Raw genomic sequence first — 20,060 nt, forward strand, 5'->3', positions numbered from 1 at the left:
AACTCCACACAGAAAGGCCCTCGCCAGCCCCAGGGCTCGAACCCAGGACCTTCTTGCTGTGAGGCGACAGCGCTAACCACTACACCACCGTGCTGCCGAGGGAAAACATAATAAATAAATCATATATAGAAAGGATATGACACGGTTTTGCGAAGATATGAAGTTTATCTTCAAGCGATGAATGGATATAACACGAGTGAGCTGAGCGAATGAGCGATATATTCTTTAACACGAGAAGATAAACTTCATATCTTTGTGCCACTGTGTACTGTTCTTTATATTATATGGACACGTCCACAAAAAAATACGCAATTTAATCAAAAGAATTTTAATTTTGACCCGGTTCAGCATTTTGACATTTTCAGGAAATATGTCACTCAGATCCGTGATGCATTTCGTATGAAAGACGTGAGTTTTTCAACACGAGAAGATAACTTCATATCTTCAAGCCAACGTGTGATTTTCTTTTTATTATATCGACACATTCATAAAGAAAAAGTACCTAAATTTATCAAAACAATTCACCAATGTCCTCACCAGTGACATATAGAGATTTTTGTCACGGTTTTGGTTCTCTATGTCCCGGATGTAGCTCATATGAAAAATATGGGCAGTGTGTTTCCCAGTGAAACGCTCACGTCCATATATATATATACACAGTGCCCTCCATGATAATTCCCCCCCCCCCCCCCCCCCATAAAGATTAGTAAAAAGGGGTAGAAAAATCCAGCTTTTGGTGATGTCACTTCATCTCGTACTGAAAAAATGAGAAAAATCCAACCTTTAATTGAAAAATTCACTATCATTTCCGCGAGCTGGAAATAGTGGCACGTGTTTTTGTTGAAAAATAATTTCTTGATGAAGGATTTGTTTTTCTCTGAATACATTTATTTCAATTTAAAGGTTGGATTTTTCTCATATTTTCAATGTGAGATGAAGCGACTTAACCAAAAGGTGGATTTTTTTTTCCTAACCCTTTTTACTAATCTTTTGAAACCTGGTGGTGGTAGTATAGATAGGTGACTAAAATCTAATATCTATCAATAGCTCAACAATGATACTATTACAGTTGAATAATGTGTTATATCCCAAGATTACATTGATGACATAAGAATAACGTGGGGCAAAATTTGAATCAGGGACTGTTTATTGAGTTTATGCAGAACTGATGGGGAAATAAATCGCAGACAACAGACCAAGATTTTGGATTATATCATTTGAGTAACTTAAAAAGAAGAAACCTTTTCCTGATTATGAACTGCTACTTTAACACACGTAAAAGCGTGTACGTTTAATTAATCGCCACCTCAAATGCACTCCCAGTACAAAACCAAGTTAGAGAAGGAAAAAATATGCTGTTTGATCAAAGAGTTAAATCAGTAATGCTTCGTTCTGAGTGTGTGTTGTTTGGCTGAGTGTTACATTTTTACTACCAGCCCATAAAGACATTAAGACAGAAGAATGTGATTTCACAGTCGTTGGCCACGAGCACTGAGCAAAGCCTCGATACTTCCTTCGACCACATTTCTATTTGAGGAAAAGCTGAACTGCTAGGAATAACTGGAGTGTTTACACAAGTCCTGTAAATATCCCAGCTATTTTCCAACATTCCATGCCCATTTCATCATCATCAAAAAAATGCCTTTGGGGTGGAAAATGATAACGAGGAATGATTGAAACAGGTTATTTTAGGCAAAAAGCATAGCCCAAAGAGAATGCATGTAATTCATTGTAATAACTTGAAATAACAGTTAAATGTGAATGTTATATGAGGGGATGTGAGGCCATGGGAGTTTTAGACATTGGAACTGTTTGATAAAATGCATATTTGATTGCAGAAACTTAATAAACAGGACTTAATAATAATAATAATAATAATAATAATAATAATAATAATATTATTATTATTATTATTATTATATACCACATCACTGTTGATTAGTTTTCTATAACGGCAGCTCTGACAGTCTTCTGGCTAAAAAGTTGATATTAATGGCCTTCTTCTCACACCTTATTGTTTCTATGGTAACAGTTTACCCAGGGATTTAATCTACTGAATCTAAACCTGATAATAAATTCCCCATAATCATTAATATGGGGAAATTTTAGCATAAGTGTTTATCCAGTATTCACACTTTGTAAAAGACGTAAAACTTTACATAACTTTGCATTTTTTTTGTGGGAAATTCAGAGGCCGTTGTGTTTTGTGGTTTCTTGTTTTTTTTTGTTTTTTTAATATTTATTCATTTAAATTTTATATATTTTCATTTTTTTTTATTTTGATCTCATGAACTTCAAGAGAAAGTGAGATGACTTTATACTTGTGAGATTGCAGGCACTTACAGATGTATGTGCGGAGGAAGACAGATTGCAGAAAGTCAACAAAGCCAAATCGACGGACTGGAATCGGTGTCGGTAAACTAGCGAGGGTCGGGCGATCGGCAAACAACGTAACGCAGGAAAGACAAAGAGCGAGAAACGAGAAGAAAGCAGCAAGGATCAGAAATGTAAGCGGCAGTCAGAAAGCTACAAGGCTTGGTATGAACTGAACGAGCAAGACAATACTTCGCAATGGTGTGCTTGTGAAGGGAGCTTAAATAGAGGGACGGGTGATTGAAGAAATGAGAGCCAGCTGCAATTCAGTAGGCGGGCGACAGAGGGCGCTGTGTGTTCTGGGAGCTGTAGTCCGGGGTGTTCATGTTTGTATTTTGCTCATTCTCAGCGGGTTTACTGACAATACTCTTTAATGTTCAGTAGACGGTCCACACCATTACATGTAAATGAAACAAATGAATTAATTAAAATTATTCGAATGTCGCCAAATTGTTGCAAATAAAGTATAAATCATGGTATGGTATGTGCTGTTCTGGGAAAACAATCAACATGAGGGTGGGGTGGGGTGGGGTGGTAATAATCACCACCATCAACATCATGTCAGGTCACAATGCATCACTCTGTCGTTGATTAATTTCCTTTAACAGCACACCTTGTTATGGTTTATTTCTTACTTCAGGATTTTTGTTGTGTGAAAAATTACAAGAATCCTGATGACAAGAAATGATGTGTTCACTGGTCTGTATTTGTGGTGCTGCTATGATAATATCTGTCAAGGCAAGTGGATTGGGGAATACTCATGTATACATCAGAGGCACTCTGTCTGATAACATGATTTAAGACACGGTGTTTTTGTATGGCATATTGAATAACATACTTTAAAATAATCGGAACATACATAGATTGGAAGAAATGGTTTAAAGGGGAACAGAGGGCAATATATAGAGTAAATATAACAATAAAACACACAGTAACGAACCTTATTCAAGACTTACAAAAGTTTTTTGTTCTAAGGTTGGAAAGTTATAGTGTTTTGAAAGTAGCTCGAGCAAACTATTTCCGCAGTTTGAACAGCCCGCCATGATATTAATTTTATCCAATCAGAATGCACGTTCATTTTCTCTGCGTAACACTCATGACGTATGTATGTGCCCAGTTGTGTTGGCTCATTGAGGTTGGGACTAGCACGTGTGAATCGGAAAGTAGGATGAATTGTAAGTGATCGGCTACACAATGCCACAGTGTGTTGCTTTCGGGTGTAATAACAGGACCGATGGAAAGCATAACGATCCTCCAGACGTGTCTTTTCACTCGTTTCCACTGAAAAACACCAAGCGAGTTCGAGCATGGCTACGTATGATCGGCAGAAGCGATTTCAAGCCATCACGCGCTTCAAGACTATGTTCAAAACATTTCCTGCCCTCGGCATATGAGGAGGACTTATTTGCCAAATACGTTGGACTACAACCAGGGAAGAAGCCCAGGCGAATTCTGAAGGATGATACCGTACCAACGGAATTTTGTCATAGGCCAAGTGCAAGTGAGACGGCGGCGAGCGAGTTCTCTGCACGTTCTGTGAGGTTGAAAAAGCGTCGAAAGGAAGCGAAAGTGAAAGAGGTAGGACTCGTCTCGCATTGAAAAGTTGCAATATGCAAGAATAGTATTGTAAGTGTTGTGTATTTGATTGATTTTGCAGATGAAAGAGATGCTTGTATCTGCTACTTCTACTTCACCTGGCTGTGCTCTGAAGAAGGTAAATATATCGTATTCTATGATTAATTCATCAGTTAGCAAATAAAGCTAACCAAAATAGAAACTTTACTTTCGCTTGTGTTTTGAGTTACAAAACATGATTACACGCTTCTCTCCTAGTGCAGTGGGTAGGGCTGACATCACGGTCTTTTAAAAATGGCGACTCTTGTGCCGTTTAGCGTACCGACTATTATATTTACAATTACCAAGATATTTCGTTGTTTTCTAGTATATAAATTTGATAGAATACTTAAGAATACGTTACTTTGTCACATCAGCAACTGTATATATTATATTTGGTACCCCTTTAAAGTGAAATTAGGTAGAAATTTTGTTGGAGTGGAGTTGGGCGGCACGGTGGTGCAGTGGTTATCACTGTCACCTCACAGCGAGAAGGTTCTAGGTTCAAACCTCATGGCCTTTCCGTATGATGTCTGCGTGGGTTTCTTCTGGGTGCTCTGATTTCCTCCACAGTGCAAAGACATGCAGGTTAGATAAAAAATACCCACAACCCAGTGCATACTTAGTGCTGGTCCCAAGCCCAGATAGATTGGGGAGGGTTGTGTCAGGAAGGGTATCTGGTGTAAAAACCTGTGCCAAATCAAATATGCAGATCACCGCTGTGGCAACCCTGAATGAATGGGAGCAGCCGAAAGGAGAAGATTGTTGGAATGGAGTTGTGGATGAGCAACAACTGAAAAGGGTATGTAGTTTTGGGGATTAAATACTTTTAAAAGTATTAGAAATACATCAGGTAGCCGGTGTTGGTTAATGACTTTCACTTGTAATGTTTGACTGGTGAAAGATGCCCCAACAAGGTTTAAGCTTTATCCTATTCATGTTTAAACTTGTAGCATGGTGGTGTAGTGGTTAGCACTGTCACCTCACAGCAAGAAGGCTCTGGGTTCGAGCCCAGTGGCTGATGGAAGCCTTTCTGTGTGGAGTTTGCATGTTCTCCCCGTGTCCGCGTGGGTTTCCTCCGGGTGCTCCGGTTTCCCCCACAGTCCAAAGACATGCAGGTTAGGTTAACTGGTGACTCTAAATTGACCGTAGGTGTGAATGTGAGTGTGAATGGTTGTCTGTGTCTATGTGTCAGCCCTGTGATGACCTGGCGACTTGTCCAGGGTGTACCCCACCTTTCGCCCGTAGTCAGCTGGGATAGGCTCCAGCCTGCCTGCGACCCTGCACAGGATAAGTGGTTATGGATAATGGATGGATGGATGGATGGATGGATGGATGGATGATCTGGTTTGGGTTTCCCAAAAGCATCACAGCACAAAGATCATCGTTAAATGGTAGCGCGAGCAGCACAATGAACACTCTCTCCTAGTTAAGACGATCTTAGTGTTAAGAGGCTTTTGGGAAACCCACCGCTGGTTAACAAGAATCAGGCCAGGATATATATTTTATACCAACACAAAAGCTGTACAATATAACAAAACAAACTAAAAAAAAAAGACAAGAGACAAAGAAAATAGTCTGCAGACAGTGAATACAAGATACGTGTAATGAACAAAGGGAAGAGGTAGAGTTTTAAAGTGCAAAATAAATCCTTCAGTGAGTTATACAGCATCGGTGATTTGTAGTAGATACCGTACCAGACAAAAGTTTGTACACCCCTATTCATGTGTAGGTTATTTGTACGTATATTTTGACCATTTTCTGCACTGTAGAACAATACTGAAGACATCAAAACTATGAAACAACATCTGGAACACATATGGAATTGTGTGATAAACAAAAAAAGTGTTAAAAAACAAAAAAAAAAACCCAAAATGTTTCATATTTTAGATTCTTCAAAGTATCCACATATGAAATAGCCCCCCTTTTGCTTAGAGGCTACAGGAATGAAAGACGGGACAAGGAGAGCGAAAATTGTCCATGCTGCCTTAATGGGAGGGGCATACTCTCTCCTGTAGCCTCACACTCACAGAAGTACGAGCCAATCGTGGGCGTCTATGAGTACATGTATATAGAAGAGGGCAGATAGTTTTCCTCCAAGTGTGTTATGCCTGGATCAGACGACACAAATTCAGGCTGATTTTGACCTGATTTTGTCATGACGTACTCGTTTCCAGCATCAGACCTGAATACAAACAGGTCTTCTCGTGTGACATAATCAAAGAACACATATGGAACCCCATGACACCCTGATGAAAAGTCTAGCATGTAAGAATGTTTTGTATTTTCTCACCTACAGTGGTGCTTGAAAGTTTGTGAACCCTTTAGAATTTTCTATATTTCTGCATAAATATGATCTAAAACATCATCGGATTTTCACACAAGTCCTAAAAGTAGATCAAGAGAACCCAGTTAAACAAATGAGACAAAAATATTATACTTGGTCATTTATTTATTGTGGAAAAGGATCCAATATTACATATTTGTGAGTGGCAAAAGTATGTGAACCTCTAGGATTAGCAGTTAATTTGAAGGTGAAATTAGAGTCAGGTGTTTTCAATCAATGGGATGACAATCAGGTGTGAGTGGGCACCCTGTTTTATTTAAAGAACAGGGATCTATCAAAGTCTGATCTTCATAACACATGTTTGTGGAAGTGTATCATGGCACAGACAAAGGAGATTTCTGAGGACCTCAGAAAAAGCATTGTTGATGCTCATCAGGCTGGAAAAGGTTACAAAACCATCTCTAAAGAGTTTGGACTCCACCAATCCACAGTCAGACAGATTGTGTACAAATGGAGGAAATTCAAGACCATTGTTACCCTCCCCAGGAGTGGTCGATCAACAAAGATCACTCCAAGAGCAAGGCGTGTAATAGTCGGCAAGGTCACAAAGGACCCCAGGGTAACTTCTAAGCAACTGAAGGCCTCTCTCACATTGGCTAATGTTAATGTTCATGAGTCCACCATCAGGAGAACACTGAACAACAATGTTGTGCATGGCAGGGTTGCAAGGAGAAAGCCACTGCTCTCCAAAAAGAACACTGATGCTCATCTGCAGTTTGCTAAAGATCATGTGGACAAGCCAGAAGGTTATTGGAAAGATGTTTTGTGGACGGACGAGACCAAAATAGAACTTTTTGGTTTAAATGAGAAGCGTTATGTTTGGAGAAAGGAAAACACTGCATTCCAGCATAAGAACCTTATTCCATCTGTGAAACATGGTGGTGGTAGTATCATGGTTTGGGCCTGTGTTGCTGCATCTGGGCCAGGACGTCTCGCCATCATTGATGGAACAATGAATTCTGAATTATACCAGCGAATTCTAAAGGAAAATGTCAGGACATCTGTCCATTAACTAAATGTCAAGAGAAGGTGGGTCATGCATCAAGACAACGACCCTAACCACAGAAGTCGTTCTACCAAAGAATTGTTAAAGAAGAATAAAGTTAATGTTTTGGAATGGCCAAGTCAAAGTCCTGACCTTAATCCAATGGAAATGTTGTGGAAGGACCTGAAGCGAGCAGTTCATGTGAGGAAACCCACCAACATCCCAGAGTTGAAGCTGTTCTGTATGGAGGAACGGGCTAAAATTCCTCCAAGCCAGTGTGCAGGACTGATCAACAGTTACCGGAAACGTTTAGCTGCAGTTATTGCTGCACAAGGGGGGGTCACACCAGATACTGAAAGCAAAGGTTCACATACTTTTGCCACTCACAGATATGCAATATTGGATAATTTTCCTCAATAAATAAATAACCAAGTATAATATTTTTGTCTCATTTGTTTAACTGGGTTCTCTTTATCTACTTTTAGGACTTGTGTGAAAATCTGATGATGTTTTAGGTCATATTTATGCAGAAATACAGAAAATTCTAAAGGGTTCACAAACTTTCAAGCACCACTGTAGTTTGAGAACTCCTACGTCGTGCTTTTTGGTGTCCGTTGGGTAGCCGTGACTGACAATTTCTTCACCCGCCTCCCTGACAAGACTCACGGACATGAACAATAATTGGTCGAAGTCAAACTTGTAGTGTTGCCAGTTTCCCGACCAAGAATTCATGCCACTATGATTACCGAATCTGACACGGTGACCATCATGAAACATCATGTTATCATGTCGTCTGATCTCGGTATTACTCTGTTTGAAAAGATGCGAGGTTGGTTTTACGTGTCTCGGAGGAAGCCCCACCCTCCCTGGTCGGTAGCTTTCATGTGATAGGGTGGAGTGTTGGCTAGTAGGTGTGGCTTGTATCCTGGATTTGGTCTCATCTCATCTCATTATCTCTAGCCGCTTTATCCTGTCCTACAGGGTCGCAGGCAAGCTGGAGCCTATCCCAGCTGACTACGGGCGAAAGGCGGGGTACACCCTGGACAAGTCGCCAGGTCATCACAGGGCTGACACACAGACACAGACAACCATTCACACTCACATTCACACCTACGGTCAATTTAGAGTCACCAGTTAACCTAACCTGCATGTCTTTGGACTGTGGGGGAAACCGGAGCACCCGGAGGAAACCCACGCGGACACGGGGAGAACATGCAAACCCCGCACAGAAAGGCCCTCGCCGGCCACGGGGCTCGAACCCAGGACCTTCTTGCTGTGAGGCGACAGCGCTAACCACTACACCACCGTGCTGCCTCAAGATTGATTTTAAAAACGTATTTTAATTTCAGTTCACTGAGGTAGTTCAAATTTCTGAAATAGCAGCATATACGTATTAGATAGTTTGTGGAAAAGAAAGAACTCCTCAAGTTGTACAGTATTTTCTCACCAAGAATTGTACAGGTAGTCGTCGACTTACGACCTATGCGACCTACGACCGATCGACTTTACGACCGTCTGGTTATGACTGGCAAGTGTTTCCCAGCTGAGCTAGCTGAGCGTACGACAGTTTCCATCCCAGCTCCCGGCAGCGCCTCTCGCAGTGTTGCCAGATACTGCTGACGTTTTTCAGCCCAAAATATGTTCAAAACTCGCAAAAATGCACTTAAAACCGCCCAATCTGGCAACACTGACCTCTCGCCGCATACAACAGTTTCCGCCCCAGCTCCAGGCACATGCGCAGTCTCTCGCGCACTCCGTCATACAGTTTTCACCCCAGCTCCTGGTTTATGAAACGAGCAAATCCTCCCGCCAGCCCGAGCGCTGCAACAGCTGATGATGATGTAGAAGACCCACAGCCAAGCACCAGTGATGCCAGCGGTCACTAAATTTTGTATTTTGCTATGTTTTACATTTGTATTTTGGTATGTTTCAAACTAAAATGTTTTCTATTTTTCACACCTGTATTTCGTATTTTTTGTTTTGCACATATTAAACAAATTGTACTGTACGCAGTGTAGTATGCAGTGTTTGACTTAAACCAAATAATGAGCCAAGGTAATGAAATAAGAAAATGCTGATAAAATAAGACTTTAAGATGATTACAATATCATTACACATCACAATATACTTAAATTCATTTAACATAGGCCGACTTACGACCAGATCGGTTTACGACCGGTCAGTCGTAACCAAATGCAGTCGTAAGTCGACGACTACCTGTATTATTTTTTCTTAAACTTGTGTATCCGTCATTAACTTAAGTTCCTGAATAGGCATACATGTCAACCTTTGGTCAATCAAACCTGTATAACCAACCTCCAAAATCCGTATTTCCCTTATAAAATACTTATAAGATGCAAATTAAAATAATTTACCTAAAATTTGAATGATAATTAACAATGATATATATCCCAGTTACTTTTTATTCAATATTAATAACAATAAACCTTCAGAATGAATACAAAGCTCCAGTGTTTGACAAAAACACAAAGTGTCACTCTAATGTTCTGAATTGTACTCCATGACAGCTTTTTTAGCAGTCTGCACCAATACCTCACGAGGCTGCATGTCACAGCAAGTGTCTGTGTTGATCTTGCCGGAGTGCCCATTCAGAATCTTTTCAGTCGCTTGTGAAAGTCGCTCAGGTGGAAATACGCTTTTCAAACAAAATGTTACTTCCCGGTTGGCGGGATTCTCGCAATGCGGTGTGCACATGATCAAAAGTGGAACGAAGTCTCGCTACCACAAGATAACGTGCGATTTCATAAGACTCTTTACTGGCTGTCTGTGGTGTACAGTACGTTTGTAAATGTTATGCGCTCTTTTATCATCGTGGGAATTGATTATAGCTCTAAATAAATATTGAAGTTTTTTTTAAAGAATCCGTATAACTTTATTTGTACACCCGTATACTGCATTTATTGAATCAAATCCGTATAAAATACGGACATTCCGTATAGGTTGACATGTATGAATAGGGTTTTTATCAGAACTTATGATTTGGTGATTTATGTTTCACGTTAAATTTAACATTAATCCTGGATTATCTCTGAACTCTGCTTAATTTAATTTATGTTGGTGCAAGCCACGCTCTGATTTATGAGGATCACTGAGCGCTACATGGATTTCCAAGATAAACGTCTCACCTATTGCTACTACAAAACTCACAGTTTATTACCTGTGTTGCTGTAAAGCTAAAAACAACAACAAGAACAACAAAAAAACCATGTGACTTCAGTGTCACGGTGCCGTTTTCAGTCAGCCTAACACAAGCCCAGTGAGCACTCGGCCAACGTCAACAAAGCCACATAATGGCCAACTTTGTCTGCAGTGTGACTGAAACACTTCAGAGTCCAGACATGATTGCTAGTCCAGCTGGAGGACTTGGCCCTGGACTGTTATGTTTTGTATAGAAAAAGCACTCTGTGAAGTTGGTGAGGCTGAAAGTGTGGTGTTATTACAGGCTCGTAATCAAAACCCAAGCATGAATATTTGGAACGAGGCTCTGAATTGCACTGATTAATAGACTCTGCTGGGTTTTAAGAATGTAGCCGAGAAATAAGGAAGGAATTAAACAGCTGCCTCGAAGCCGTTACATAAAATTATGATCAGAATGTCGAACCTGAAAGGAACCTTTCTGAGTAAAAGCTGTAATACAACCCCGATTCCAAAAAAGTTGGGACAAAGTACAAATTGTAAATAAAAACAGAATGCAATAATTTACAAATCTCAAAAACTGATATTGTATTCACAATAGAACATAGACAACATATCAAATGTCGAAAGTGAGACATTTTGAAGTTTCATGCCAAATATTGGCTCATTTGAAATTTCATGACAGCAACACATCTCAAAAAAGTTGGGACAGGGGCAATAAGAGGCTGGAAAAGTTAAAGGTACAAAAAAGGAACAGCTGGAGGACCAAATTGCAACTCATTAGGTCAATTGGCAATAGGTCATTAACATGACTGGGTATAAAAAGAGCATCTTGGAGTGGCAGCGGCTCTCAGAAGTAAAGATGGGAAGAGGATCACCAATCCCCCTAATTCTGCACCGACAAATAGTGGCGCAATATCAGAAAGGAGTCTGACAGTGTAAAATTGCAAAGAGTTTGAACATATCATCATCTACAGTGCATAATATCATTAAAAGATTCAGAGAATCTGGAAGAATCTCTGTGCGTAAGGGTCAAGGCCGGAAAACCATACCGGGTGCTCGTGATCTTTGGGCCCTTAGACGGCACTGCATCACATACAGGCATGCTTCTGTATTGGAAATCACAAAATGGGCTCAGGAATATCTCCAGACAACATTATCTGTGAACACAATTCACCGTGCCATCCGCAGTTGCCAGCTAAAACTCTATAGTTCAAAGAAGAAGCCGTATCTAAACATGATCCAGAAGCGCAGACGTCTTCTCTGGGCCAAGGCTCATTTAAAATGGACTGTGGCAAAGTGGAAAACTGTTCTGTGGTCAGACGAATCAAAATTTGAAGTTCTTTATGGAAATCAGGGACGCCGTGTCATTCGGACTAAAGAGGAGAAGGACGACCCAAGTTGTTATCAGCGCTCAGTTCAGAAGCCTGCATCTCTGATGGTATGGGGTTGCATTAGTGCATGTGGCATGGGCAGCTTACACATCTGGAAAGACACCATCAATGCTGAAAGGTATATCCAGGTTCTAGAGCAACATATGCTCCCATCCAGACGACGTCTCTTTCAGGGAAGACCTTGCATTTTCCAACATGACAATGCCAAACCACATACTGCATCAATTACAGCATCATGGCTGCGTAGAAGAAGGGTCCGGGTACTGAACTGGCCAGCCTGCAGTCCAGATCTTTCACCCATAGAAAACATTTGGCGCATCATAAAACGGAAGATACGACAAAAAAGACCTAAGACAGTTGAGCAACTAGAATCCTACATTAGACAAGAATGGGTTAACATTCCTATCCCTAAACTTGAGCAACTTGTCTCCTCAGTCCCCAGACGTTTACAGACTGTTGTAAAGAGAAAAGGGGATGTCTCACAGTGGTAAACATGGCCTTGTCCCAACTTTTTTGAGATGTGGTGTTGTCATGAAATTTAAAATCACCTAATTTTTCTCTTTAAATGATACATTTTCTCAGTTTAAACATTTGATGTGTCATCTATGTTCTATTCTGAATAAAATATGGAATTTTGAAACTTCCACATCATTGCATTCCGTTTTGATTTACAATTTGTACTTTGTCCCAACTTTTTTGGAATCGGGGTTGTATTTCTGATCTCATCAAGGGATCGGGGCAAATGAATTATATTAAAGTAGCACCTCAGATCATCGTTTTATATGAGATTGTTCATCCAGAGTTGTGTCTTAAATCATATTCTATTATTAGTCTCGAGCACTTCTTCTTTTTTATATATTTAACAGTTATTCCATGAAATCGAGTCGTACATGAGCTGACGAGGCGCGTAGCACTGAGTCGGCTATAATCCATGTACGACCAGATTGGGTGGAATAACTGTTTTATTCTATCCGCATTCACTGGATTTTGACAAACAGAGCATTTTTATTTTTTTGCAAATTCGATCAATCAGCTTTATACAAAACGTTATTTCTGCTTAGAATGTAAAGACAAACCGGTGAAATGACAGGAGCAGTTTATGAGAAATGCGATAATAATAATAATTCTTGAAAAATAAAAAAGATACGTTCTTACCATCAAATACTTTTATTCCATATTTTGTTGCTTTTTTTGTATTTTTTTGGGGTTTTGTTTTCGAGGAGAGTTTTTATTTCATCCTTGGTTGGTTCAGTAACACGCTCCGCCATTTTCTTCTTCTTTAGGTTTTTTTTGGTGGTTAAAGGTGCATTACTGCAACCGACTGGGCTGGAGTGTGTAACAGGACATATCGGGGAGGACTACAGTCAAACCTCGGGTCACGAACGTCCCTATTCACGAACAAATCAGGCTACGAACACCATTTCCGAACAAATTTTGCTTCGATTCGCAAACGATGCTTCGATGCACGAACGCACAAACTGGTGGGCTTCCGCACCATGTGAAGCATGCGGCAGCATCAGTCGTACTCAAGGTGGCGCGCTGTGAACATTGTTCGTCATTGCGTTGTGTTGATAAGATTTCTTTTTTGCTTTTTGCTTTAAATTAACCCTCATTATGGCTCCCAAGAAAGTGAAAAGTGTTAGTGCTCCTCCTCCATCCACGTGTGCCAGTAACTATCAACCACAAAGGTAAAGTGTACTGTACTATTATGTTTTATTTTAGTATTACTGTATTTTTCTATAATTAAGGTTATCTTTAATTCCTTTTTGTATTTTTTCCACACATAAACCCAAAAAAAGTTACAAAAAATATATGTTTCTGGGGCCGGTGAATGGATTAATTGGATTTACATTAATTTCTCATCTCATCTCATTATCTCTAGCTGCTTTATCCTGTTCTACAGGGTCGCAGGCAAGCTGGATCCTATCCCAGCTGACTACGGGCGAAAGGCGGGGTACACCCTGGACAAGTCGCCAGGTCATCGCAGGGCTGACACATAGACACAGACAACCATTCACACTCTCATTCACACCTACGCTCAATTTAGAGTCACCAGTTAACCTAACCTGCATGTCTTTGGACTGTGGGGGAAACCGGAGCACCCGGAGGAAACCCACGCGGACACGGGGAGAACATGCAAACTCCACACAGAAAGGCCCTCGCCGGCCACGGGACTCGAACCCGGACCTTCTTGCTGTGAGGCGACAGCGCTAACCACGACACCACTGTGCCGCCAACATTAATTTCAATGGGAAAAATTAATTTGGTTCGTGAACTTTTCAGTTCGCGAACGGAGTCAAAGAACGAATTAAGTTCGTAACGCGAGGTACCACTGTGTATTCTTTTTGCGATTTTGGTTTCTTTTAAATACTTGATAAAGTGATATATCTGACTTGATGCGTGCTGCCATTTTGTTTTTCTCTACTCACGGTATATGAGCTGATATCCTAGTGGTAGAGTAGCCAATCAAAACTATGAAACAACATCTGGAACACATGTGGGATTGTGTGATAAACAAAAAGTGTTTTAAAAAAAGTTTTATATTTTAGTTAGATTCTTCAAAGTAGCCACCGTTTAGCCACTTTCCCTTTCTTCCTTTCCTTCCCCCTTCCCTCTTTTCCTTCCTTCTTAATCTCCTCTCCCTTTTTCTCTTTCCTTCCTCTCATCCCCTTCTTCCTTTCCTTTTGTCCTTCCCCCCTTTCTTTTTTCTCTTTTCTCCTCCTTCCCTCTTCATTTCCTCTCCCCTTTTTCTCTTTCCTTCCTTTCCTTCTCTTCCCCCCCCTTTTTTTGCTGAGAGGCTCCAGGAATGAAAGACAGGACAAGAAATAAAGGGATATAAAAATTAAACCAGAAGAAGAAGAAACCTTTATTTGTCACATGCACACTTCAAGCACAGTGAAATTCACCCTCTGCATTTAACCCATCTGAAGCAGTGAACACACGCGCACACACCCAGAGCGGTGGGCAGCCACACCAGAGCGCCCGGGGAGCAGTCAGGGGTCAGGAACCTTGCTCAAGGGCACTTCAGCCCAAGGCCGCCCCACGTTAACCTAACCTGCATGTCTTTGGACTGTGGGGGAAACCGGAGCACCTGGAGGAAACCCACGCAGACACGGGACACGGGGAGGACATGCAAACTCCACACAGAAAGGTCCCTGCCGGCCGCTGGGTTCGAAACCGGAACCTTCTTGCTGTGAAGCGACCGTGCTAACCACTACACCACCGTGCCACCCAGATAATAGAAATAAAATAGCAATGACAAAAATATATATAATACAAAAAGCAGGAAAGATAAACCAAAAACAGATTAAAAATAAAAAATCTCAAGCATTTCTAAGTGTACATCAGTGTCCATTCTGGTCCCAATGATGACATCCAGATCAAACACAAAACATGAACTGTCAAGGATGAAAGATTAGATCTGTGAAAGGAGGCTAGTAATGTGAACACAGCATGAGCTGGAAAACCAGTTTAAGACGAGTGTGATTTGTCCAGAAAGAGTTACACTGGTGTTGTCTCAGAGCTCCACAGTCCCAGGTTGGATCCTGAGCTTGGGTTACGGTTGTAAGTTCTTCTGTGTATGTATGGATTTCCTTCCATCTCCAAAACCTGTGAATGTGTACGTACAGTACTCATACTCTCATGCTCCTGGGTGTGTATGAGTCCATTCCCATTACTCATTTCAAACATTCATTTTGGGTCACTATTCATTGTTATTCATTGTCGTATTAATCAAAGTTAACGTTCTAAACATCAAGAGATACAGTAGGAATTTGTTGGAGACTTCATAATCCAATATCTCAGGCGTTTATTTTAAATTTTACGTTTGTTCAAACCAGTTATGCCTTATTAATATTGTGGGCCAATATACCATACGACTGAGTAGCCTTTTTCTCAACCAGAGGGCTGTGAGCCGGTTCTGGTTCTGTGTGCTTTAGCCCTTGAATCAGACGGTAGGTGTTTCACTTGATGTCCATCCTTCTTGCATTCTCCATCCCATTCCTCCAGCTTCTGTTGTTGTCCACCCATTCTGACCGTCTCCTCGTCACAGATCTCACCCTCAACAGTTCTCAGAACCAGACTGTCCAGACACCTCTCCGTTTCCAGTCCTCATATTTGTTCAGCTTCTTCTTCTTCTTAATCATCTCCAGAAAACCTTCTTTTTTTTGTCTGGCACTCTGATGGTTTTCCTTACCCACTCGTTCGTTTTCCTTTGTCTCCAGTTCGCTCTCAGAATTCGTCTCCAGAACCATAATTCAAAAGCTTGGATCAGATCATTCTTTCTTCATTCTTTCTCAACGTCCAGGTTTCACAGCCGAACAGAGTAAAGTAATGCTCCAGACGAGAGACTTTGCTCGATTCACTTTCAGCTTCAAGCTCAGATCCTTGGACTTCCAGAATTCCACAAGGTCATGCTGCGAGCTGAGGAAACCCATTTCCATCATCACCATGATAATGAGAAGGGTTCTCATAATTATGTCTTAATATCACATAATAATGAGATAATTTACTGATAATTATGGCTTTATCCCATAATTATGACTTAGTATCTCATGATTATGAGATTTTGAGTCATAATTTTGAGGAAATGTTCTCATTATTATGAAATAAGTTATTATTGTGAAAGCCTAACAAGTCATAATTTCGTATGATATAAAGTCAAAATTACAAGTTCTCGTTATTATGACATACTATATAATTTCATTTTTTCATGTGTGGAATCTGAGGATCATTTTAAACTCTTTAAACTTGTACTTTTTTAATTTATTAATTAGACTGAAATCGGAAACAAACCAAGGCAGGGGGGAAAAGTCTACATCGCCATCTGGTGGCTAAATCTCGGCATTGCACAGTCAAAACTCTGCCCCGCCCCCTGCTACACACACCGGAAGAAACAGTATGGAGATTGTTTCATGGTGGCAAACTTCCACATTAGTAAATAGGCTACGTTAAAAAAGCTTTTCATTTGTAATATATATATATATATATATATATATATATATATATATATATATGCCAATTAAAAAGCTTTATTCTTCATTCGCGTGTTTATCTATCTATCTGTTTGTTTCCCGCTAAAAGTTTGCCGGAAATCAGCTGAACGAAGCTAACTTCACACCCGAACGCCATTATGGCACAATAAGAGTCTCCATTCGCGAATTTCATTGTCCACAATTTAATTACAGTGTTTTTAATATCTCATCTCATCTCATTATCTCTAGCCGCTTTATCCTGTCCTACAGGGTCGCAGGCAAGCTGGAGCCTATCCCAGCTGACTATGGGCGAAAGGCGGGGTACACCCTGGACAAGTCGCCAGGTCATCACAGGGCTGACACATAGACACAGACAACCATTCACACTCACATTCACACCTACGGTCAATTTAGAGTCACCAGTTAACCTAACCTGCATGTCTTTGGACTGTGGGGGAAACCGGAGCACCCGGAGGAAACCCACGCGGACACGGGGAGAACATGCAAACTCCACACAGAAAGGCCCTCGCCGGCCACGGGGCTCGAACCCGGACCTTCTTGCTGTGAGGCGACAGCGTTAACCACTACACCACCATGCCACCCAAACAAATATATTATTATTATTATTATTAATGAAAAAAATCACACTGTCAACCTGCATTAGCACATAATAGTAGGTATGGGTAATTTAATTTATTTATACATATACTGTACATATTGGGCGGCACGGTGGTGTAGTGGTTAGCGCTGTCGCCTCACAGCAAGAAGGTCCGGGTTCGAGCCCGTGGCCTGTGCGGAGTTTGCATGTTCTCCCCGTGTCCGCGTGGGTTTCCTCCGGGTGCTCCGGTTTCCCCCACAGTCCAAAGACATGCAGGTTAGGTTAACTGGTGACTCTAAATTGAGCGTAGGTGTGAATGTGAGTGTGAATGGTTGTCTGTGTCTATGTGTCAGCCCTGTGATGACCTGGCGACTTGTCCAGGGTGTACCCCGCCTTTCGCCCGTAGTCAGCTGGGATAGGCTCCAGCTTGCCTGCAACCCTGTAGAACAGGATAAAGCGGCTAGAGATAATGAAATGAGATGAATTTAAGTATACCTCAGTGTTTTTAATATATACAGTATATGTATAAATAAATTAAATTACCCATGCCTACTATTATGTGCGAATGCAGGTTGATAGTGTGATTTTTTCATTAATAATAATAATAATAATAATAATAATGTATTTGTTTTTTAAATCAAAGTCTTCCATCACAAACATTCTCGTTTGATGACTTTCAATTTTATTATTATTATTTAAACGTCGCATCGCTTGTCTTATGACTTTTAATTTGATGTGGGGTTTTTGTTTCCTGCTTCACACCTCAGCACACGGTTGACCCCGCAGTGAAACACAAACAGAGGTAACATTATTGATGTGATTAATGTTGTGTAGAAGCCGCGCTGTGGTGTTGAGTTTTCTGTCTCAGTTCTTTAACTCTTTCTGAGCAGTGAAAGTCGTAGTCAGCTGTTTTATGGGATAATTTATATTGAATAATTTATGCTTATCTGAGCTAATTAGCTGTAAATCCTCAGTTTGGAGCCCAGGGTTCAGGCCCTCAGTGGCGTATGGATTTCATTTCCGGGTTAATCATCCGAGAGGCGCGTAATTATGAGTCAGCGGGTCACGTGATGAGAGAGTTAACCGTTATTTTCACACCTCGCCTTGTTGAGCTAAAGCTAATCTCTTCCTGAGGGGAGGAAGGGCGCCATGGCTTCAGTCCAGCAGTGTCTGTAGAGAAATAACCTTTTCTAAGAGGTGACATTATGTGTAAACAAACAAACAAACAACACCCTTATTTTAGGAAAATAATCAACAACTTGTTTGTGGGTTGTGTGCGTGCTGTTACCACATCGAAGTTCATTATTTTCCAACAACAGCATGTCCTCAAGTGTTTTATTCCTCTTTTACCACAGCAGCTGACCAATGACTGCACGTTTTAATTTATTAACGAATGGCATGTCATAGTTTTATCAGACCCGGCGGCAGAAGCGGTCTAGTAGCCGGGCATTGCACTGGCTGGGGGTGGGCACGCATCGGCGAACCCAATTTTACTAGGGGGGTCTCAGTCGGGAGACTGGTAACACTAAGTTTTGCCCTGACCAATCATCATTTACGTCCTTGCGTGCCGTCGGGGAGGAGGGTCAAGAAACTGTCAATCACGGCTACACGAGCGTTTAATTGTAGTAGCCTGTGATTTATTTATTTTAAATATTGTGTTAAGCTGTTGGCCCTTACCTATGACAGGGTGGGCGGGCCCACACTAGGGCAGGCCCACATGACTAAATGGGCGGGCCCGGCCCCCAAAGGCCCGCCCATTGCGCCGGGCCCGAGTTTTATCAGTTTGTTTCCTCAGCCAACTTTGTCTAAAGCCTAGGTCGCAACCGGCCGTACGTGCTCCTACGGCCGGTCTACGTGCAAGAAACGCACGGAGGGCGCACGTGTGACGTGCTGATTTTCGAGCCGTAGACTGGCCGCAGAGGTTCTTCGTCATGTCAAACAAACTCTACGGGCGCTTACGTTTTTTTTTTTTTCAAGTTGCAAGACAAACTTACGGCCAACGTGCGTCTTTCTCCACGAACAACAAAAAACCGCAGCGATTTGGGAAACACCAAAAATCGCACGGCCAAAAAATCATACGTCCGGTTGTGACCTAGGCTTAAGGAGGTTATGTTCTCGCGTCTGTTCACAACGTAACTCAAAAAGTAGTGAACGGATTTGGATGAACTTTGGTGTACAGCTTTAGTATTATCTTCCGTTCGAGCGTTTATATATATATATTTTTTTTAAAGATATTTTTTTGGGCTTTTTGCACCTTTATTGGATAGGACAGTGCAGAGACAGGAAATGAGCGGGAGAGAGAGAGACGGGAAGGGATCGGGAAATGACCTCGGGCCGGAATCGAACCCGGGTCGCCCGCATTCATGGTATGGCGCCTTAACCACCTGAGCCACGACGCCCCCTGAGCGTTTATATTTTGATGTGGCTTGGTGGAGGTGTACACTCTACGAAGCGCCCTTCTAGTTGTTCCTATTATTGCTTAGATTATAGCAGCGATAAACACTCGTTCCCTCACCAGCCTCTATTTACTTCCTCTTTCTTGGAGTTAATAAGACAAAAACAGACAATTTGTCATGTCTTCCTGAAGATGTTCCTGTCTCAGAAGACAGGCGACACAAAT

General features: G+C 41.3%; 2 protein-coding genes across 4 annotated transcripts in view; both read left to right on the forward strand.

The window, feature by feature from the left end:
* The first annotated feature begins 3,319 nt into the window (after positions 1 to 3,319).
* Positions 3,320 to 20,060, forward strand: part of LOC132873943 (THAP domain-containing protein 1-like) — a 16,962-nt gene continuing 221 nt past the window's right edge. Inside the window, exons 1-2 of the mRNA XM_060909763.1 lie at positions 3,320 to 3,951; positions 4,031 to 4,087. Of these exons, the coding sequence (XP_060765746.1) occupies positions 3,568 to 3,951; positions 4,031 to 4,087 (441 nt within the window). The 5' untranslated portion in view covers positions 3,320 to 3,567. The remainder of the gene's footprint in view (positions 3,952 to 4,030; positions 4,088 to 20,060) is intronic.
* terf2ip (telomeric repeat binding factor 2, interacting protein) overlaps positions 18,199 to 20,060 on the forward strand; it is a 24,755-nt gene continuing 22,893 nt past the window's right edge. For 2 of the 3 annotated variants that reach the window (XM_060910788.1, XM_060910782.1), the window contains exon 1: positions 18,199 to 18,242. The gene's annotated coding sequence lies outside the window, so the exon portion shown is untranslated. The remainder of the gene's footprint in view (positions 18,243 to 20,060) is intronic. The other variant, XM_060910786.1, reaches the window with a different exon arrangement.

Source organism: Neoarius graeffei, chromosome 26 (genome assembly GCF_027579695.1).
Source record: "Neoarius graeffei isolate fNeoGra1 chromosome 26, fNeoGra1.pri, whole genome shotgun sequence".
NCBI lineage: Eukaryota > Metazoa > Chordata > Actinopteri > Siluriformes > Ariidae > Neoarius > Neoarius graeffei.